The sequence below is a fragment of the Lissotriton helveticus genome, chromosome 9, assembly GCF_964261635.1.
Source record: "Lissotriton helveticus chromosome 9, aLisHel1.1, whole genome shotgun sequence".
Classification (NCBI taxonomy): Eukaryota; Metazoa; Chordata; class Amphibia; order Caudata; family Salamandridae; genus Lissotriton; species Lissotriton helveticus.
The window spans coordinates 756,750,286-756,772,749 of record NC_136070.1 but is presented as its reverse complement, the minus strand read 5'-3'; the positions used below and the strand labels follow the sequence as shown (position 1 = coordinate 756,772,749).

At 51.8% G+C, this 22,464-nt stretch overlaps 1 protein-coding gene across 2 annotated transcripts in view; it reads left to right on the top strand.

Annotated features, from left to right (window-relative positions):
* Positions 1–22,464, top strand: part of VASP (vasodilator stimulated phosphoprotein) — a 1,498,863-nt gene that overhangs the window by 104,750 nt on the left and 1,371,649 nt on the right. For both annotated transcript variants that reach the window (XM_078660889.1, XM_078660888.1), the window contains exon 2: positions 3,653–3,824. In XM_078660889.1, coding sequence (XP_078517015.1) covers positions 3,653–3,824 — 172 coding nt within the window. The remainder of the gene's footprint in view (positions 1–3,652; positions 3,825–22,464) is intronic.

Below are 22,464 nucleotides of genomic sequence, written 5' to 3'. Positions count from 1 at the left end.
TAACAGTTCGAACAGATACTACCTGATACATTGAAAACATAATACTTGAATTTCTCGAGAACAGACTTAATAGAAAAACTGGATGCACTGCTAAAACAGTACAGAAACTGGATGCACTGCTAAAAAAAACAGTACAGAACATACCGGTCTCATAAAGAGACACGTCATACCGTATCCACCTAGATGGATACGTCGGACTGGATCTGTGTACCCAAACCCATCGGACCTGAGACAAACTAATGACCCCGTCTAGATACTTCCCCCGCAACGGTACTCACCGGGAAGCAGAAACTGAAGGCCTCGGACTGGACTACTACTGGACTGCTACGACGTCTGGTTACTGCTACACACTACGCATGCGCTTCGGGCTTCTGGCTTCGGTTACAGGTGGGCCTCTGGATACCTCGGACCTTGCTCTCTCGGCTTGGGCTCTGGTCGGGACGAACCGCCTTCCTCACCGCCTCGTCTGGATGCCGGACCGCAGTCTCCGTCTCCTCCGTGGGCCTGAGGGAGACTTGAAGCAGAAATATCTGCACGTGCACGGTAATGTTCCGTCACGGCTGTAGAAGGGTCAGGGGGCCTGCGTTACATCGCCGGCGTGTGGGGAAGAGGTAAGTCCCTGTTCGGGCGCCATTTTGTGGTAAATAAATAATTAATTACCGGTACTAATTTTCTATACATTAACTAAAACAGATAGCTCAATAAATAAGAGGCAGGATCCGGGGTATCGGAGTTGAACAGGCTTTAATTTGACACAAGGGAAGGGACAGGATCGGAACAGCCTGAATCAGAATGGAATGGCATGGCATGGCAGCTGCCAGGGAAGGGGAGAGAGGGACAGCAAGGGGGCAGCAACAGCTACAGCTAGCGTCATATTAACAGTACATGGTATATATAGGAAAACATTACAATTGTATTGAATATAGTAGGCGTAACAAGTGACAAACGTAAGATAAGAACACATGGGCGTGAAAAGAAGGCGTGCACAGGGCGTGCACGAAGACATGTGATGAGAACGTCACAGAAGTGTCATGAATGGGTGGATACATGGAGGGGGCTACCTGGGCAGCTGGAACCTTTAACCTAGTGGTGCGCACAAACGCACCATGACATGTAACTGGGAAGAGCTGGGGGCTCTGACGTCTAGCACTAGAAGAGGAGACTAAAGTCTAGGATGTCAGGACGACATGTGCCTATAGCATATCTGATATCTCGTGTTTGGAGAACATGTTGATAGAATCTAAAAGTCATCAGGGGAAAGGCTACTTGACACTAAGGCTGGTGCATGCATATATTCTTCATGTATTGCGTGTGCTATGAATCTTCTGTGGATATTAATTCAGTAATGCACTTGCATGGAGACAGAAAGACTAGACTATAGCTGAAGATGTTTATGCGGTTCGTTAGCTTAGGAATGTGAAGACGGGGAGCTGAACTGATAACTAGAGGCATAACATATTCTTGGCAGACAGGCAGGCAGGCCGGGCCAGGCCGGGCACCGCGTTGCTTGGCAGAAAGTAAGCGAAGGGTCAGGGATGCGGGAGGGGCTGCATCGCTCCTCGGAGTGGTTTCAGGAGACTGGAGCTTGAATCTGGTGTTCAGGCCCTTTGAGGCCTAGAAACTGGGACAATTCGATGAATTAACGTGCATAATGTAAAACGTTGGCAACATAGGCCTAATACTTGTTGCTTTCAGGAAGACTAGATAACTGACATACTAACGTTGGACACAACTATAATGGCGTCTTTATTCGGTCATAGGGGGATATATGCATATTAATCATGCACATATTACATAGGATGGGGAACACGTAGGGACACATGACAAGGCAAAATTCGATTTTCCTCACTACCACAAATGAATGTGTTCTTCTGTAATGTAAATTGTGCTCATGCCATGTTGTCGAGTTCGCGCTATATAATATTGCAAGGAAAAATAAAGTAGGGAAACTCGAGTTCACACACTACTGAACGCGCACTCTTAAGTGCATCAGCAGTGCACTGTGAATCGGAGCGTTTCACAGGCCTGTCACAGATAAGAAATGCTATCAAAACGAAATCTTACAAAACGATATACTACTGGCCGGCAGCAATTCATACCCGGACAACGTCAGGACGGGCTGCTAGTCTTTTATAGATTATTAGTGAATAGTATTATTTATTGTTTTAATGACATTTTAACTGTGGACCGGTTATTTTTGTTCATCTCCTCTTAATGAATATTTTTCCTTTTCTTGCTCAACACCCATGATAATGGAAATGTCATAAGAACTGTTAATGTCAAATTCAGATGTATTTTTTAATTTTATTGTTAACATGGTTTTATATCGGATTGTCTTTTATGATATTTTATCGAAATAAAGACTTATTGAATTGAGAAACTGACATTTGACCTCTGTCCTTGAACAGACAGCAAATGTGCCAAGACAAAAACCAGATTTAACCCCTTGCGTGCGTCCGTCCGAGGTCACGGTGGACGTGTGCAGAGGACGGCCGGGGGCTGTCCGAACCACGCCATAAATCACCCGCACCACAGCGGAATTTCCGCCGCGGTTAAAGGATTAAAAGCCTCTTTATTGCTTATTTACTTTCTGAATGATTGGCACACCTGTTCATTTCAGTTTAAAGAAACTGGCCAGCAAGGTCGAGTAAATTCTAAAAAATAGCTCGCGAGTGGTCGGTGGATTTTTCGAGGCCTGCTCAGTGTTAGCCCTCAAACAGCCCACATCCCCCAAAACAACTCCTTCACTTATCTCTTGCCATAAACTATTTTATCAATACCCTGGCTTCCATTGTAGCTGAGGGGAAAATTAATTGTACCCTTTTCTTTCATTATCCAACTGCTGATCTCTGGGAAGTGTTAGATTCTATGCCCTCTCCCTGTGCCAGTCCTGCAAACTAAAGCATCACCTCTTAGCAGGCTGCTGACATCACTCTGTCCCCAGCTTCCTTCAGAGCTCAGAAGCGCACTTTCCATTCCCTTCAAAGATGGCACCGCCACTCATAGTATAGCTCATGTCCCTGTGTGATGCCCCACGGACCCACCAGGACCTGCTGACCTCCATCCTGCTCTGTTCTGCTTTCCTGTCCTAGAACATACCACCCCCACAGCTAAAACCTGTCTGCACATCTAACATCTTTCTCTATAAGCCCATACGCCTGGGGCTGAAGATAGTTTCGCTTTCTCACCTCCTCCTGAAGGCAATACACTTCTCCAGCTCTTCTTACCACTATTCAGTCCTTGGGCCCCATGCAGGCCACCCCTGGATACATTTTTTAAACCTCATGGTGCGCATGGAAGAGGCAAAACATATACACTTCACCCTCCACATGCCTGGACTTAGTTTCTAACCAGACCCCACTGGCCCCGAACCAGTCTCCATTGTTCCTGCCACATTGAAGCCAGAACCTGCCCAAAATGCCAGAGGGATGAACTTGATTCCTTCATGTCTCTCCATGTCACTACACTGTGAATATTTGAGCAAGGCTCTCTGATTAATTTGGCGAATGTTATTTGTCGTTCTTGGCTTTATGCATTGGGCTTTTCTCACAGCCAGCAGGGGCAATGGCATGAGCCTTGTACCGGTTGATAATATGTTGATTCATGAGTCTCATGTTTGCTTAATTGTGTTCTTATGTTTCCCTTCTGCTAGTGAGACCGTTATTTGCACTTCCCGGGCTACGGTGATGCAGTATGATGATGGCAACAAAAAATGGGTACCTGCTGGTACAGGGCCACAAGCCTTCAGCCGAGTGCAGATCTTCCACAACCCTGCCACCAATGCCTTCCGGGTGGTAGGTCGAAAAGTGCAACCCGACCAACAGGTAACCTGCAATGCCATAAGATGTGTTTGGGTTTTATCATAGTACCATATTCTACACCCACATTTATTGAAATGGGTGTTTAATAGTTGCTTCTAATGGTAGATTCCTCATCTTTAGAATATTCCCAGGCATCAGATTGGGTCAATTTTTTTTCAGCATTGCTGCTTGTGGGGCACCATATGGCTTGAGAGTGAATTCACACCACTCCAGAAGCGATGGCCCAGAGCCATCCAGAAGCACCACCCCTGGACACTATTGTCAGTTATTTCTTTCTGCATAAGAAAAGGTCCGGTTTGAAAAAGAAGTCCTGCTTCAAGTCACAGGGCCATTCTCGATCATTATCTAAGAACCTTTCATAGGAAGACATGCGCTCTGGACAGGCCTGAAGATCGGGCCCGGTGTGTGCCGGCGTTGGGATAGCTGGCGCGGGGGGACGATTATGTGCAGCTCAACTTACACAGTTCGACGGACTTCGATGAGGAGGGGCCTCCAGTAGCTGACCTCTCTGTCGCTGGTGGGTCCTCTGCGTTCCCCGACCTCCTGGGACCCTCGGGGTGAGGGTGGATGGGATTTGGCCTGAGGGGGCTTGCTCGCTAGCGTCCACTGAGCAGGGGGGGCGATACTCTCTGCACCCTCTACATCCCTGGACACCGGCGTGGGCCGGCTGAGAGCGGTCTCTACACCCCTCCTCATCCAGTGTACCTAGCATGGCGAGTGCAGCGAAGAAGGCGGACATCTCCTTCCAGAACTTCAAGTGCTCCATATTCAAATGATTTGGCGCCTGCCACCCTCGCACTACGACAACTCCTGAGGCCCATCACCGCCAAGCTGAGAGATGAATACATCTGCAATCGCTGGTCGTTCCCTTTCGGCTTGGCCTTTGAATACAAGAGTAAAATGACCAAAGAGGCAGCAATGGAGCTAAGGTGACCGAGGGGTGGTAGTGACGACTACCTAATTAACACACAATGACAATCTCTGAGCATACTCCTGATCCCCATCCTGACAGCGGATTCCGAGCACTATGTCTGACACCCGGTGGTGCTGCTCTGTTCAGCTATTGAGGAGATCAGCCTTGGTTCACCCCCTGACCGTCACCTACCCAGCCGGACTTTGGGCACAGTTTTTCTCCCCATCTCCATCACCCCCCCCCCCCCCCCCCCCAATCGTATTTCTGTGACTCTGTTTTTTCCTTGTCTCCTATCTATCTGTTCCTATTCAGCATTCTTTCGTTCTTAGTCTACTTCCTTGCTCCTATCCCCTATCCCCTCTTACCTGAATCTTTCCCCTTACCCGCTTCACCGCCTAGCCCCCTGTCCTTTTGTGCCCTTTGACTAAGCACTCCTTCTCCCCTTTTTGGGGAAATATCCAAGATATATACGCTGGAGTCTCAGCATACCCGCTGAGAGCGTCCACAGCGCCAAGGGAGCCACTCACAATTGAGGTATTTTATGGCACCCCTTGCCAAAGCACTCCCACCCCCCTTTTTGGGGAAGGATCCAGTAAAGTAGGCCTTGGCGTCTCAGAGAACCCTCAGAGTCCGCTGCGCTTAGGGAGTCTCTCGCAACAGAGATGGGGAAATGATACCACTCCCCCTGGGTTCACAGCTTACTGGGCTTTGGGCGCAGCTTTGACTCGCCTACCGGTTTGTGTCCCTGTCAACCTCCCCCTCCTCTTGCCTTGCCGTGTCTCTAATCCTACCCTCCTCTTTCCCTCCTCCACTCTCTGTCTACTTCCCCTGCTCCTACGCCCCCACTCCCCGGAATATCTCCCCTTGCCTGCTTTCACCACCTAGCCCCCTGTCCTTTTGTGCCCTTTGACTAAGCACTCTTTCTCCCCTTTTTGGGGAAAGATTCAAGTTATATATGCTGGAGTCTCAGCATACCCGCTGAGAGAGTCCACAGCGCCAAGGGAGCCACTCACAATTGAGGTATGGTATGGCACCTCTTGCCAAAGCACTCCCTCTCCCCTTTTTGGGGAAGGAGCAAGTAAATAGGCCTTGGAGCCTCAGAGACCCTTCTGAGAGTGTTCACTGCGCTTAGGGAGCCTCTTGCAACAGAGATGGGGAAATTATACCACTACCCCTGGGATCACAGCTTCTGTACTTTGGGCGCAGCTTTGACTCGCCTACCGGTTTGTGTCCCTGTCACCCTCCCCCTCCTCTTGCCATGCTGTGTCCTTAACCCTCCCCTCCTCTTTCCCTCCTCCACTTCCCGTCTATTTCCCCTACTCTTACCCCCCACTCCCCGGAATATCTCCCCTTGCCAGCTTTTTCCCCTTCCTATATGTTCCTTTTTGTTTGTCTCAACCTTACTTGTAACTAAAATTGCCATGCTCTAATAACTGTGTAACCTTTGTAAAGCTGTAACCTGCAATTTATTGTCTGATACTCATGTAAAGCGCTCTGATACCTACGGGTCTAGCCAGCGCTATATAAAACCTTTTAACAATTTTTTTTAAAAAAATAAGCATAACCAGCCTGGTGTGCTCCTGAGTCCCCAGACTCCACCCTCCAAGCTGTGCTGTGTTTGCGCAAGGAGTGGTGAGACCACTGGGGCCGTGCTGAGGTTGGTGGTGTGTCTGGGTCTAAGCCGCAGTGGCCCCCGTCCTCACTGGCACTTTGGTGTGCTACTAGGTGAGGTGGTTTGCCTGGGTGGGTGGCAGTATCGAGTAGGCCTCTGTTTTCCCCTCCACGCCTCCCGTGCTAAGATAGATCTCTCTGAGGACAAATGGTGTTTGGTTTGAATCCTGCATCAAGCAACCAGCGGCCTTAAAGAGGACATGGAGCATCTTATGTACCTAGACAGGGCTTTGAGGCTTTGTTATTGCACTTTCTGAATCCCCGGCGGCAGGTCAAGATATGATCTCCGGCAGCAGTGCGTAGGTCCTTGGACACCTGGCGTACTACGCAAACTATATGGGGAAGTCACTCATATCTTGACCTGCCAGGGATTCATGAAGCAGTAGTATATCCCAATTAGGGTAGAACCAGTACTACCAGCCATTAGACTGAGTAAGTCATGGTGGCTTAAATCCCACACATTAATTCATTATTGTTTTCCAGTCCACCTTAGTGTAAATAGCTTTTTAACTTTAGGTCCTGACGAATCTCCTCTAGACTTGTAGAACTGGGAAGAACATGTTGTCCAACCACACGGAAGAGCGCCACACCTAAGACATTAACTTAGCATTGCGCCTTTCCTCTATATTTTGTCAAAGGTATGTTTATTGACATTTTGGTGTTGTACAAGAAACAAACATTCGACAATCCCGCACATCATCCCACGCAGGGGGTAGCATGAGCAGCAGCCCAAGTATAGCGTGATAAGCTGGAGAAAGGTTCTCGTGACCAAACCTCTGGCACCTAGAGGAGTCCCCTGGGAGGTGCCGTCTCGGGCAAACATAAGGCATCATCTGGCTCGCATTGTAGGTAGAGGGTAGCTGAGAGTCCCGGTTGTGCAAGATCATACCAGTGCGATTGAGCACCCAAGCCTCCCGGGTAATTTGACCACAATCATCCTACATTAACGCTATCAGAACCTTCCGCGGGCACTCGCCGTGGCATGCATTAATTTAAATGAACAATGTGCGAGACGTCATACTGAAACACAACATACGAACAAACCCCCCCTCCCCTCCCCACCCTCCCTCCCCCCTCCCCAGTGGTGGTAGCAGTATGCAACGCACAGGGGACCAGACTTGAAGCGGCAGAGATTCAGAGTTGGAACAAGTGGAGAGCTCGAACACTAGGAATTTCCTCTATATTTTAATCAGGGTAGGAGACCCCACAATTAGTTATTTTTTCTGGTACTCTCAATCCTGTTTTAACTCGCATAAACATCACACACCACTTATTCATCTCCACTCACTAAATCTCTCACCCCCACGGCACCAAACAGCTATTTGGAAAAAGATCTTCACCAAAGTGCCCCTCATCGGGATCCCGTCAGGCATTGAAGCGCCGGCCAGACGAGGAGCAGCCAGATGATGAAGCATGAAACACAACTGGGTGTGTGAGGGCATTAATTTCCAAAGAAAGGGATTCCCAATTCTTTGACTCTGTAGCCTACTGTCCTTTGCATATTGCTCAATTCTAGATCATTCAGGAACAGCACAACTTTAATTTTCATATTCCTAAAATGGAGCCATACATAGAAGACCTACTACTTGACTTATTTGGGCCAGTACTCTCGCAAGTCATGATTGTTGAGCGGGCGCGTCGCTTACTGGGCCCACGCATGGAGCAACGCCATGTCCAATAATAGCACGTCTTCTTAACTACAGGGACAGGGACGCAATTCTCAGAGCAGCAAGGGACAACATCCCTATATAGATCAATGTACGAGGACGATATTACATTATATATCCGTAAACCAGATGACACACTTACCTGTGGAAGGGGGGAGGCGAGGAGGCCCCCACCGCAGCCGCCACCGCCAGGAGTCACTACTTGCTGCCAACAGCGCCGCCGCCCCGGGACTACACCTCCTGGCAGCCTCAGCGGCGGCACTGCATCGAGACGTCACCAGTGCGCCAGGAGGCGCTTCAAAGCTGCGCTCTGCCCCGCTCCGCGGGATGCCGGGCGACGCCCGGGCAAAGGGCGGGCCCTCTGTGGCCCTCAGAGGCACAAGGAGGCCGGGACGGGCCACCCCTCTTGGCTACTACGAAGGTGGAGGTACCGAGTTGTCCTACTGTACCTTACCATTATTGATCCCACACTGTACTGTTTTATTGTTGTTGTTGCAGCACTGTTTTCCTCACATCATGTCCATCTGGGAGGAGCTGAATGCCCTGTGTGGCACCAACTACGCCCAGAACTTATCTACCCCCCCCCATAGCGGTTAGAGTTTCTGTTGAGGAAAATGACAATGACATTGAGATTTCATCTAATGCCGACAAAATGTGTACTACCCCCTCATTATCTCCCTCTAACCCTCCTATATTACTGCCGACTGAGGCTTTGAATAAAATACCTGACTCAGTATCACCTCTTCAATTGACCTTACTGGCCCACATTGAGCAACTGTTATTAACTGTACTATCACCCCATGTCACTAAAATCAACAATATGGGAGACAGGTTGACCAGTATCGAAAATACAATTCTAAGGAACTATACTCCAACTGAAACAACTGCTACACCCATTCATTCTTTTCCCCACAGTAACAATGAAAAGCTCAAGTCCACGACACACATGAAAGCTCAAACCCTTGAACCCCTCATGTCTATATCAAATCCAAGAAGTCAGTATACTACTCATAAATCCGTACCTGTACCCCATAGAGTTCCCAGGACCGCACTTAAAAGCAGGATGCAGATTAACCTACCTCCAGAAGCCGCCCCTTACGTGACTGTTCTTTCTGGGGTCCCTGCACCCAGTCAGGGCAAATTTGAAACTCACCAGGACTTGTTAAACAAAGCCATTTCTTGGCTAAAACAAAACAGACCACTTCCACCTGCCTTAGATGGCGGCATCTTGAGTGTTAGGAGGGTGGGGTGGCTGGGTACGTCGCCCAAAGACATCCCGGGCGACCTGATCTTAATTAAATTCAAGAGTACGAACATTGTCCCCTATTTGCGATCTTCCCAGTCCAAAGAGGGAGATGGCCCCATTCGCATCTGGGACTTGTACGATTTCTATCCCGGCCCCCGACCCCATTCGTCCCCAAGGCAAATGACATGGATCCATAATTTCTGGTGAAACGGGAATCCAAGAATCTTGTGTTACTAATTCTCTACCCTTTTCTTGATTTTGCACGTACCCTTTTTCTTTTAGCTGAATTGTCAAATTGATTTTAGTTTGCTTTAATAGTTGGTTCCTTTTTATTTTGTGAATGATATGCTGAGTCATTTATACATGTATGTATTTTTTCTTGCTGCTTTTATGGTTTTAAACAAAAAAACGAATAAAGCTTATTCTGATTCAGATGAAAACCTAAATCCAGTACTGAGATAAGTCCTTCAGTATGGGGGGGATGTCTGGCATACAAATTAATTGGTCAAATTCCTCTGTTACCTCTAACGGACGCCCAACTGGAAACCGACTTGGAATTCCTGCTTAAATGGGCTAATGGCGCTGGTAAGTACCTTGGTGTGTGGCTCGGTAGAGACATACAAGGCATATAGCGCATGAACTTTGGAAAGTTACTGGACTGGTTGGAGCACAAGTAGAAATTCTGGGAAGGTCTAAGGAAATGTGCTGGGACCCCAGTGCTCTACACACCTTCCACTTCAATTGCACATGATCCACACTTTCTCTTTCTTAATGATAAAGGCTCAATAGCACGAGCCTGTAAGATGGGGCTCTCTGCATTAGGGGACCTGTATCCACAGGACGCTTTCCTAGAGCCGCCACAAAGTTAGGGAGGAACTCAAACAGCACTTCTGGAATTACTCCTATATTATCAACTCCGAGCCACTTGCAAGACAATACACCTAACTTTCCCAACCCCTCCAGATATAATGAAGCCGCTAGAACACCTAATAACTACACCATCACCTCGTAGATTGATTACTAGGTTATATAACCTCACGCAACCAAACACACCATGGGCTGCTCCCAGGGCTCTAGCGCAATGGAGGACCGACCTGGAAGAACCGCCTACAGACAAACAATGGTCATTCTGTTGCTCACAATTGAGATATCTATCCCTGAACTACAAGCTGAGACTTATCCATTTCAAATTCATACAGAGGATGTATCGCACCCCCATGCAGTTACTCAAACTAGGGTTACGTTCGGATTCACGATGCTGGAAATGCAGACGTGAAGCCGCTACCTTTTTGCATATTGCATGGAATCGCCCACCCATTTCTATATTTTGGGCTAGCGGTGTATGACACCATACAGCCTGTCACTGGATTGTCACTCGAATGTACTCCTGGTAGCAATGCTGGGATATGTAGAGAAAATCTCACCTGAGAAACATCGTTTGGTGGCCATGATGCTACTGCTTGCGAAGCGTGGACTAGCTATACACTGGGATGCCCCTAGAACTTCAAGAGTGGCTGCGTGGGTGCAGAATATCGCCTATTGTCAGTAACAGCTGCATTATTGGACCTTATGCCGTTGGCATCTCGTCCGAAAGACATATGGGAACCCTTTACAACCTGGCTCAGTGGACAAAATGAGAACCTCCCAGATGACTGTGGTTCAGTGCCAGCTGCATCCCCGCCAGGATCGCCCCAATAACTGCCTAAACACCTGCCACTTTGTATATACATCCCTTACATATATGGGGGTCGCCTAACCCGAAGCACGTGGTATGAACAGACAATGCCACCCTCCCTTTCCCCCACGAGCAATCATGCATGCTATTAGTCACTAGAGAATTAGCTTCGCTGGAGTGGTTCAATAAGTTAAAAAATTGATCGACTTTACTTCTGAAGTGCTGAGCAATAATGTCACAGAAGGTTTGACTGTACCAGCCTCCTTTAATCTCTGGGTCTTTAGTTAATTTGTTTACTACCTGAAATAGTTCCTTGGCAGAGATTTTAGAAAATTCGATATGCGATGTGAAAAATTAAATTTTTTCCTTAACCAGAAAAGATTTATATTTGGATAGGGACAATTTGTATGCTTCTTTTTCATGTGAATCGTACTGAGATCTCCATTTCTTTTCTTGTCGCCTACAGGTTTGTTTTTGTGGCAGAAGGACTTCAGAAAACCAAGGAGCAGAATATTTTTTTTTTGTCTTGATTGGGCTTTTTTAATAGGAACAATTAGGAAGAGCACAGTATTGAGCCAATCTAAATAGTCCTGGGTAGGTGGCTCGGGGTTTTCCACAGGTGCGGAAAGGATTCTGTGAGTGTAGCTGAAGTTGTTTGTAGTTCAGGTTGGCCGATGCCCCATCATGTTACGCCTATTAGGAGATGATGTTGCTTCTATACCTCTTAACTCTGGCAACCAATGTGTGGCCACCACTGTGGATGGCCTTTTGTATAAACTGAAGGAGATCAAAGGCATTCATTGTTTCAAGCAGGGCTGTGGTGTTTCGATCTTCCAGGGACTCAAATGGAAATTTAGATCTCCGAGGACTGTAAAGTCCTCTGCAGATGTCGTCTTCGAAGAGGGAACTAATGGATTTTAGGAAATTGTTTCTGGGGCCCAGAGGGCGATAGATAAGAGACCCTCTAGTCTAAAGGATTGCTTTTTTGTTAGCTCAAACTAAAAGGATAAAGCTTCACAGTCTTCATTTGTTAAGGTCGAGAATTTGGCCCTGAACTTATCTCGATATATAATACCAAGCCACCCTCCTCTCTTAAGCAGGCCATCCTGTCTATGGAACAGATAGCCCATGGGAGTCGTAGTTAGGAGTTCCGGCATCGAGGTGCTGTTTGTCCATGTTTCGGTAATAAAAATGTTGAGCTAGTGAGATTCCATTTGCCATTTCCGTACCATGCTTTATTAACGAACGTGCGTAATAAGAGCACAAGGAAATGCTGTTGACTTATTCTTCTAGTTGACTTTGAGGCGCGGATCCCAGAGGCTAAGCCAAGGGAACGGTTCAGAGCGCTGAAATCCACAGCTCTTGCGACTCTCACTGTTGCCTGACGAAAGCAAGAGCATGTTGATAGTTACAGTTATTACTAGAATTGTTGAGGGCTAAGACTTCCTTACCTGAGAAGGTAATTCTGACATTCGTTTCTGGGATAAAGATGGCAGGGTTTTTGGCGCTCGGCCACAATGCAAGTCCTTTAGAATGCTCAGATAGTTACTTGGGAAGCCTCCTTCCTCCAGAATGCTCCACAGGACTGATCAGTCATCAGAATTGAATGCTGTTTAGGTCTATGAAGACCAAGAATAGTGAGGAGTTTCACAGAGCCATATACTTCATGCAGACCTTTTCGGAACCTGGCCTGAATATTGGATAGAATATGGTTCTCCTCCATCCAGGTGTCAAGTCTCGACCGTAGCAATTTCCGAAAGAACTTCCTAACAATGTCTAATAGAGAAATTGGCCGATAATTGGAGGGGTCGTCTATCCTCCCTTGATTGTGGATTGGCACTATTATGGAGAACTTACAGGATTCTGGAACAAGGCCAAGAGTTGTTACAGAGTTGAATAATGCTGTTAAGGGTCCGATCCACAGTTCCTGGTTCTTTTTAAACACATCGACTAAAATTTTGTCGGGCATTGTGCTTTGCCAGACTTCTGACTCTGAATGGCTTCAGCTATTACCACCTGATTAAAGGCCTCTCCAGCATCTGTAGAATACAGTTTAAAAAAAAAAATCAGTTTATTATGTTTTCAACAAGTAGAGACAAAGTCCTAATACAGAAGACCAATAAACTGTTGCCACTTGTACACTTTACAGGGATCCAAGTGAAAATATCCAACTGGCCAGTAATGATAATAAAATAGCAAGGAGAAAGGGAAAGAAGGAAAGAACGGAGGGAAAAAGAAAGAGAAGAGAGGCTGATACTGAACGCACAGGTTACCTGAGCTTATGCATGATAGGGAGAGGTGACAAACCCAGCACTTAGCGTCTACCTGCAGGTAGCAATCTCATAGTCTACAACAATGTACAAATGCTGTCTGCTAGAGGGAGACGTTTGGCGCAGTGCTATTTCACAGCCTTATTCTGCAATGTCATCCGCTGATTCACGCAAGCGCATATAGGCCTGAAATGGTTCCCATATATCCAGTGGGGGGAAAAAAGTAGGGGAACTGTGGGCGGAGAATCAGAGGGCGGGAATAACCTGTGGATTAGGTCGGTGGGTGGAGTCAGGTGTGGCATAAAGAGCAAAATATCCCAATTTTCAGTATTTGTTTCCCATTTCACTAACAGGTTACAGCTTATTACTTTTATTTAATTTAACCAATGGATACACATGTTTATTTGCGCTTTAAAATTAGTTGTTGACATTAAAATACATTCACAAAGTGGGATACGTTCCCAATCACAGAATGTCCCAAATATCCGTAACAGTGGAAGTACATCCCATTTGTCTCCCAGCCATGGAGTTTCTGTCATCAGCACTTCTCCCTTTTTCCACAAGAGCAGTTCAAACATGAATGGCAAAATACCCTAGTTTGCAAATGTTTTCCAAATAATTATGGCTTTGACATATTTGCCACATAATACATCATATGCTGCATAATCTGATAATTTTAACTAATAAATTGTTTATAGCTCAAACGGATCAAAAGTTACTAAAAAATGTGACTTGCGCTGCTGTGAAGTGGAGGGCCCTTTGCAAGGGTTGACTGGTCACCTTTCTCACTGCTGCAGTTATATGTTCCACTGGTACTAATAAGGAAACATCTTTGCATAGACTGTTGGCATGGGTAAAAATGTCAAAATAATAAAGTATCAGAAAATTAACAGCACCACTAATACCAGTGTAGGGTGTCAGAGCACTTTACATCACACGTATTACACAGAGACAATCAATCATTTTTTTTTATTTTTTTATTTTTAAAAGACCTTTATTGACCAACATGTACTGTACACAGCATTCAGCTTACAACCCAGCCGGGCCAGCTGCGATTAATGAATATTGCATTAGGTGTAATAAGTGAACACCGCTTCAAGGCCGACAACCCTGGGGTTCGGCAGCGTATTTCAACATGTCACGATACTTTGCATTCATACAATCATTCGGCGCCATGAAAGTGTGGGTCTATGGGATTTTTCTTATATAGTTTGCGAAGTTAGATATACTGCGTTGGGTTGGCACTCATCAGCATCTTCAGTTTCGGTCGAGCCCACTATGGCTCTTGTGTATCGTTAGGAAGGGTATCAATTTAGTTCGTCCTTCAAGTGAGCATGATGTTACATAAATGAGTGATGAGGTTGCTTAGCGTCCAAGCGTGTTGGGAGCATGTGGTCGCTCTGCTCGCCCACTGTTAGACGGGGACCCTGAGGGTCGGCCGGATACCGAGGGAGAGATCCCCGAGGGGGACCGTCTCCGGCGATCGTACAGACAAGTACCCTCCCTCCCCACAAACAGGCACCACACCAAGTCGAGTTCAAGGCTTTATATAAGGTTCTTAAGGCAAGGATATCAGCGATACAGGATAACTTGGACCCGGGGGTCCTCTCACTTCTAGTCTCTGTAGGGAAAGGGGGTAGCGGGACAGTCTTAGTACCGGATCGGTACAGGTGGTGGTAAAAGGCGAGCTCACAATCCTCGAGCTGGAGGGTCTGTGGATCGGGCCGCGGCAGCGCCAGCAGGCCAAGGTGATAGTCTCATAAAGCAGAGGGCCGCGGCAGCGCCAGCAGGCCAAGTCGATGGTTTCACGAGGCAGAGGGCCGCGGCAGCGCCAGCAGGCCAAGATGGTTTCACGAGGCAGAGGGCCGCGGCAGCGCCAGCAGGCCAAGACGATGGTTTCACGAGGCAGAGGGCCGCGGCAGCGCCAGCAGGCCAAGACGATGGTTTCACGAGGCAGAGGGCCGCGGCAGCGCCAGCAGGCCAAGACGATGGTTTCACGAGGCAGAGGGCCGCGGCAGCGCCAGCAGGCCAAGACGATGGTTTCACGAGGCAGGGGGCCGCGGCAGCGCCAGCAGGCCAAGACGATGGTTTCACGAGGCAGAGGGCCGCGGCAGCGCCAGCAGGCCAAGTCACGGATGAGTTCTTCTCGGGTCTCTCGACTCCAGGATACAACTGCCTTCCTGGTCTGGTCCTGCCCCAGTTATAGGTCTGGTCCCCTTTGATGTCCGGACCCTCGCGCCTGGGGGCCGGGAGGTCCGGGATGAGGGAGTCCAGACACCCAGCAGGGGGGTGGAGCCAGCGCCCAGGCGGCCTGGGGTGATCGACACCTGGCGGAGGAGAGCCGTTGACGATTCCTTCTCCCATTGACTCGCCAAGTGGTCACTCTGCCTCCTGGGGGGAGGTTGGTGCCTCGATGTCGGGCCCGGCCGGGCCCAGGGTGAGGGTCGAGTTGAGGCCACGCGGCCTCGTGCTGCAGTGCCCCAAGATGGCGGCCGGGTCGATGTCGTGGGGGAGATGGTGACCCGGGCCAGCTGGGTCCGGAGCTGGTGTCTTGTAGTGGAGGGATTGCAGGGTACTTCGGGTGGTCGTTGGTGGACTCTGGCTGGGGATGCAGGGAGAGCCAGGGTCCTGGTCCCATTGCGGGGAGGGGGTACAGCTCGAACATGCGGCCTGTCCAACATGCGTCCCCCCCAGCTGAAGGCGGGGAGAGTCAGCCATCTTCCTGGGGACTCTCCTCGCTGAGGCGGAAAAAGCGTGACAGGCCGTCGGCGTTGGCGTGGTCCTGGCCTGGACGATGTTCCACCGTGAAGTCCATCCCCTGCAGGGAGATGGACCAGCGCAACAGCTTCGGGTTCTCCCCCCGCATTTGCATCAGCCATTGCAGGGGTCGGTGGTCTGTTTGCACCCGGAAGTGGGTGCCGAAGAGGTATGGCCGGAGCTTCTTGAGTGCCCAGACTACGGCGAAGGCCTCCCTCTCAATGGTGCTCCAGCGCTGTTCTCGGGGCAAGAGGCGTCTGCTGATGAAGACCACCGGATGGTCGACCCCTTCGGCGTTGAGTTGGGAGAGGACGGCCCCCACACCATGATCGGAGGCGTCCGTCTGCACAATGAATTCCCGGCTGTAGTCGGGAGCCTGGAGCACGGGGGCCGTGCACATGGCGGTCTTTAGCTTCTCGAAGGCTGATTGGCAGCCCGGGGTCCAGTTGACGGTTTTGGGGCTCTTTTTGGAGGTGAGCTCTGTGAGGGGCCCCACGATGCTGCCATAGTCCTTCACGAACCGCCGGTAGTATCCGGTGAGCCCCAGGAAGGCCCGGACCTCCGTTTGGCTCGTAGGGGGTTGCCAGGCCTGGATGGCAGCAATCTTGAGTTGGAGAGGGGCCACCAGCCCGCTTCCCACTTGGTGTCCCAGGTAGGTCACGGACCCTTGGCCAACTTGGCACTTGCTGGCCTTGATGGTGAGCCCGGCTTGCTGGAGGGCGAGTAGAACCTCCCGCAGGTGGCGGAGGTGGTCGGTCCACTGGTGGCTGTACACAGCAATGTCGTCCAGGTAGGCGGCGCTGAAGTCTTCCAGGCCCGCCAGTACCTGGTTTACCAGCCGTTGGAACGTTGCCGGGGCGTTTTTCATGCCGAAGGGCATGACTTTAAAGTGGTAGTGCCCGTCTGGGGTAGAGAAGGCGGATCGTTCTTGGGCCCTAGGGGTGAGGCCGATCTGCCAGTAGCCCGCTGTTAAGTCGAAGATGCTCAGGTAGCGGGCGGCCCCCATCCGGTCAATTAGCTCGTCTGCCCGGGGGATGGGATGAGCGTCGGTCCGGGTAACTGCATTCAGCCCTCGATAGTCCACGCAGAACCGGAGCTCAGGGGCAACGCCCGGGGCAGCTGCCTTGGGAACCAGGACGACTGGGCTCGCCCAGGGACTGTCTGAGGGTTCGATCACTCCTAGGGTCAGCATCTTGGACACCTCGGTCTGGATGCAGGCTCGTACCCGGTCTGGTACGCGGTATGCTCGGTGTCGAATAGGAGGGCTGTCCCCGGTGTCCACATCGTGGAGGCACCAGGGGGTGACTCCGGGGGTGAGGGAGAACAGGGAGGCGAACTGCCTCAGGAGCGTTTGGCAGTCTTGGCGTTGCTCCGGGGACAGGGCCTCGGAGAGCTGGACCCCTTCCACTGAGCCATCCTGCTCGAAGGCCCTCAGTAAGTCCGGAAGGGGTTCGGAGTCTTCTTCTGTCCCAGTATCGGTAGCCATTAGGAGGCTGAGTTCGGATCGCACAAAATGGGGTTTGAGCCTGTTGGCATGGAGGACCCGTAGGGGGTTCCGGGCAGTCTCCATGTCGATTAAATAGGTGACGGGCCCCTTGCGTTCGATTACCTTGAAGGGCCCGGACCATCTGTCTTGGAGGGCACAGGGCTCAACCGGGGACATCACCCAGACCTGTTGTCCAGGTTCGAACTCAATGGAGGACGTGTGCTGATCGTACCACCTCTTCATGTCCTCCTGACTGGCCTCGAGGTTGGCTTTGGCGGTGTCTCGGAACCGCCGGGTCTGGTTGCGGAGAGCCAGGAGATACCGGTAGATGTCCGGGGGAGTTTTCTGGGGAGGCTGCTCCCAACCTTCCTTGACTAGGCTGAGGGGGCCCCGGACGGGGTGTCCGTACAGTAGTTCAAAGGGGCTGAAGCCGAGGGACTTCTGCGGGACCTCCCGATAGGCAAACAGGAGGCATGGCAGCAGTACGTCCCACTGGCGTCGAAGGGGTTCTTCTAGACCCATAATCATCCCCTTGAGGGTGCGGTTGAATCTCTCGACCAGTCCGTTTCCTTGCGGGTGATAGGGGGTCGTGAATTTGTAGGTGACCCCGCATTGCTGCCAGAGGGACTTCATATATCTGGAGATAAAGTTCGTGCCCCTGTCACTGACGACCTCCCGGGGGAACCCCACCCGGGAGAAGATCCCCATCAGGGCCCGGCCCACCACGGGGGCCGTCACAGTCCGAAGAGGGATGGCCTCGGGATAGCGGGTGGCGTGGTCTACCAGGACCAGGATGAACCGGTGTCCTTGGGCTGTTCGAGGGTCGAGGGGCCCCACAATGTCTATTCCCACTCGTTCAAACGGGGTGGTGACGACAGGAAAGGGTTGTAATGGTGCTTTGATTTTTCGGCCACTTTTTCCGCTGGCCTGGCAGGTGGGGCAGGCCTTGCAGTGGTTGGTGACATCCTTCCGCATGTGGGGCCAGAAAAAATGGGTCACCAGGCGGTCGTAGGTTTTATCCTGCCCCAGGTGTCCGGCAAGGGGGACATCGTGGGCTAAGTTCAGGAGGAAGTCTCGGAAGCGAAGGGGCACCACCAGCACCCGACTGGCCCCTAGTTCTGCAATTTTCTGCTCGCTGTAGAGCAGGTCTTGGTCCCAGTAGATCCAGTGGGCCCCCGGGGTATCCCCGGTGCTCTGGGCCAGGGCTTGCTGCCGGAGTCCTTCGAGAGAGGGACAGGTTTTCTGTTCGGCCCGGAATTGTTCCTGCGTGGGGCCTCCCTCCTGCCGCCATTGTGCCAGGTCAGGGACGTCCCGAAGCTGGTCGGATCCTTCTTCGGTTTGGGTCAATGGACTGGCTTCTGGGGCGGCCTCCTCTGGGATGAGCGCGGGAGGAGGTTCTGGCCACTCGGGCTCTTCTGGGCTGGGGACCGCGCGGGCGGTCATGGACCGGGTCGTGACGCAGACCCATTCGGGGAGGCCAAGCATCCCCAGGTGCTCCCTCCGTTCGACAGTTGCCCAGGGAGAGCTTTCAAGGTCGTTTCCTAGGAGGCAGTCCACGGGGGCATCATCGCGGACAGTTACTTTTAACATCCCTGTTACTCCTCCCCACTCGAAGGGGACGCAGGCCATGTGGCATAGGCTTTCGGAGTTGTCGGCTGATCGAACAGGGCAAAGAATGTTCGGCAAGATTTGGTCTGGAGTGACGAGGTGGCGTCGGACCGCCGTTACACTGGCCCCGGTGTCGCGGAGGGCTTCCGCCCGGCGGCCATTGATGTTGACCCATTGACCGTACTTCTGTGTGTTGGCGGGAAGGGGGGCCCGCGGAATCATGTCTCTCTCCCCTAAGCAGACCAGTGCCATGGCGGCGGGTGCCCATTCAGAGGGATCGGTCTCGTACTCCTCTTGGTCTTCCGGGATTATTTCTTCCCCTAGGGCCGCCGCTGCAACTTGGCGGGGAGTAGTGTTCGGATTCTTTGGGCAGTTGGGATCACTGGCGTAGTGGCCGGGTCGCTGGCACCTGTGGCACGTAATGTTGGCCCGGAAACCGGCCCGGACGGCAGGGCTTCCCCGGCCAACCGGGGTCGAGGGGTTTCTGGGGGGTGACGAGGGGCCGGGGTCTCTCCCCCGACCCTGACTTCCTCCTCCCCCTCGGGGGCGATACGATCTGGATACTTCGCTGGGTGCGCTCCGGCCAACTCGGGTGCTTTCCCACCGGTCGGCTTCGGCGGCGAGTTGTCGAGGGTCGGTTAGCTTGCTGTCCAGGAGGTGTTGCCGGAGCTCCACGAAGCAGTTGTTCGACAGGTGTTCCCATACGATAAGGTCAAAGAGTTGGTCGTAGGTGGTTACTTTGTTGCCCTTGATCCACCCCTCGAAGGCTCGGCTAAAAAAGTTCACGTACTCCACCCAAGTTGTACCCGGAATCCGTTTGCAGTCGCGGAACCGTTGGCGGTACATCTCAGGTGTGAGCCCGTATCGAGTGAGGAGGGCGGCCTTCATGTGGTCGTAGGAGGTCATCAGCTGGTCCGGGAGTTGCAGCAGGGCGTCCCGCCCTTCGTTGACAAACCTCCCCCATAATCCGGCTCCCCAATCGCTTCGGGGAATCCGGTGGGAGGTCATTGCCACCTCATAGGCTTTAAACCACTGCTGGATATCATCGTTCTTGTGGTATTCCCGGATGACATCTTTGGGGATGTGAACCTTGGGTTCGGTCGAGGCAGACGGGGTCGGTCGTTCGGGGAGCCCGAGGTCTTTATTCTGTTTCTGAATCTCCAGTGCTTTGAGATTGCGCTCATGTTCGTATTCTAGTCTCTTTTCCTCTAGCTCCCTCTGTCTTTGCTTGTCTTCCCGCTCTTCCCTGAGTCGTAAGTGTTCCAGGGTTATTTTTTGTTCTGCCAGCTTGAGTTCCCCATCCAAGCGAAGTCGGGCAAGTTCTAATTCGTGGAGTCTGGTTTTTTCTCTTTCTCGGATCTCTTCCAGGGAGAGATCCGTTCTTTCTTTAGTTGGTGCGGGGCTCGTTTCGGTTGTTTGTGTTCGGGGTACGGCCGTACCCGTTTCTGCCCAAGCTTCTAGGGCTCGTTTGAAGTCTTCCTTTGTGCTAAGACCTGTGGTTGGAAGTCCAAGTTCTATGCAATATTGCTTCAGTTCCCGGTGGTTGTAGTCTTCCAATTTTTCCATCTGAAATTTTTCCGTTGTTCCGCTCTCTATTGACATGGTTGTTGTGTGTGGTGGGGCGAGTGACTTTCTGTACGATTATGCGTAGGTTCGGATCCCGTCGCTGGCCACCAATGTTAGACGGGGACCCTGAGGGTCGGCCGGATACCGAGGGAGAGATCCCCGAGGGGGACCGTCTCCGGCGATCGTACAGACAAGTACCCTCCCTCCCCACAAACAGGCACCACACCAAGTCGAGTTCAAGGCTTTATATAAGGTTCTTAAGGCAAGGATATCAGCGATACAGGATAACTTGGACCCGGGGGTCCTCTCACTTCTAGTCTCTGTAGGGAAAGGGGGTAGCGGGACAGTCTTAGTACCGGATCGGTACAGGTGGTGGTAAAAGGCGAGCTCACAATCCTCGAGCTGGAGGGTCTGTGGATCGGGCCGCGGCAGCGCCAGCAGGCCAAGGTGATAGTCTCATAAAGCAGAGGGCCGCGGCAGCGCCAGCAGGCCAAGTCGATGGTTTCACGAGGCAGAGGGCCGCGGCAGCGCCAGCAGGCCAAGATGGTTTCACGAGGCAGAGGGCCGCGGCAGCGCCAGCAGGCCAAGACGATGGTTTCACGAGGCAGAGGGCCGCGGCAGCGCCAGCAGGCCAAGACGATGGTTTCACGAGGCAGAGGGCCGCGGCAGCGCCAGCAGGCCAAGACGATGGTTTCACGAGGCAGAGGGCCGCGGCAGCGCCAGCAGGCCAAGACGATGGTTTCACGAGGCAGGGGGCCGCGGCAGCGCCAGCAGGCCAAGACGATGGTTTCACGAGGCAGAGGGCCGCGGCAGCGCCAGCAGGCCAAGTCACGGATGAGTTCTTCTCGGGTCTCTCGACTCCAGGATACAACTGCCTTCCTGGTCTGGTCCTGCCCCAGTTATAGGTCTGGTCCCCTTTGATGTCCGGACCCTCGCGCCTGGGGGCCGGGAGGTCCGGGATGAGGGAGTCCAGACACCCAGCAGGGGGGTGGAGCCAGCGCCCAGGCGGCTTGGGGTGATCGACACCTGGCGGAGGAGAGCCGTTGACGATTCCTTCTCCCATTGACTCGCCAAGTGGTCACTCTGCCTCCTGGGGGGAGGTTGGTGCCTCGATGTCGGGCCCGGCCGGGCCCAGGGTGAGGGTCGAGTTGAGGCCACGCGGCCTCGTGCTGCAGTGCCCCAAGATGGCGGCCGGGTCGATGTCGTGGGGGAGATGGTGACCCGGGCCAGCTGGGTCCGGAGCTGGTGTCTTGTAGTGGAGGGATTGCAGGGTACTTCGGGTGGTCGTTGGTGGACTCTGGCTGGGGATGCAGGGAGAGCCAGGGTCCTGGTCCCATTGCGGGGAGGGGGTACAGCTCGAACATGCGGCCTGTCCAACACCCACCCTGACGGGAGTGACCGCTATTTATTTTGGCACTCAGACGATACGCCTAGGCCCAGCTGTCACACCCGAAGGCCTCGTAAAGTTTAAGTGCAGAGTTCTATCTGTAAGGGCTTGGTCCAAAAGGAGATAAAACCAGAATATTAAGAAACCATAAAACAGTAACATAGGGTGTGCAAAAGACAGGTAGGGGTGGATAGAAGCAGAGATAGCCATTTGGTCGGGAGGGGAAGCGCGGTGTCAGCCGTGGCGCAGGGGGCGGGCAGGTAGGAGACCGGGGGGAGGGCCGGTTTCCAGTGTGTGAAGTTCACAAGGGGGGGAACCCCACCATGAGGGTTTGTTGAGTGCAGCGTTTCAGAGTAAGCTTTCGGTGTCTGGGTCTATGTCACAGCGCTGCGCGTGG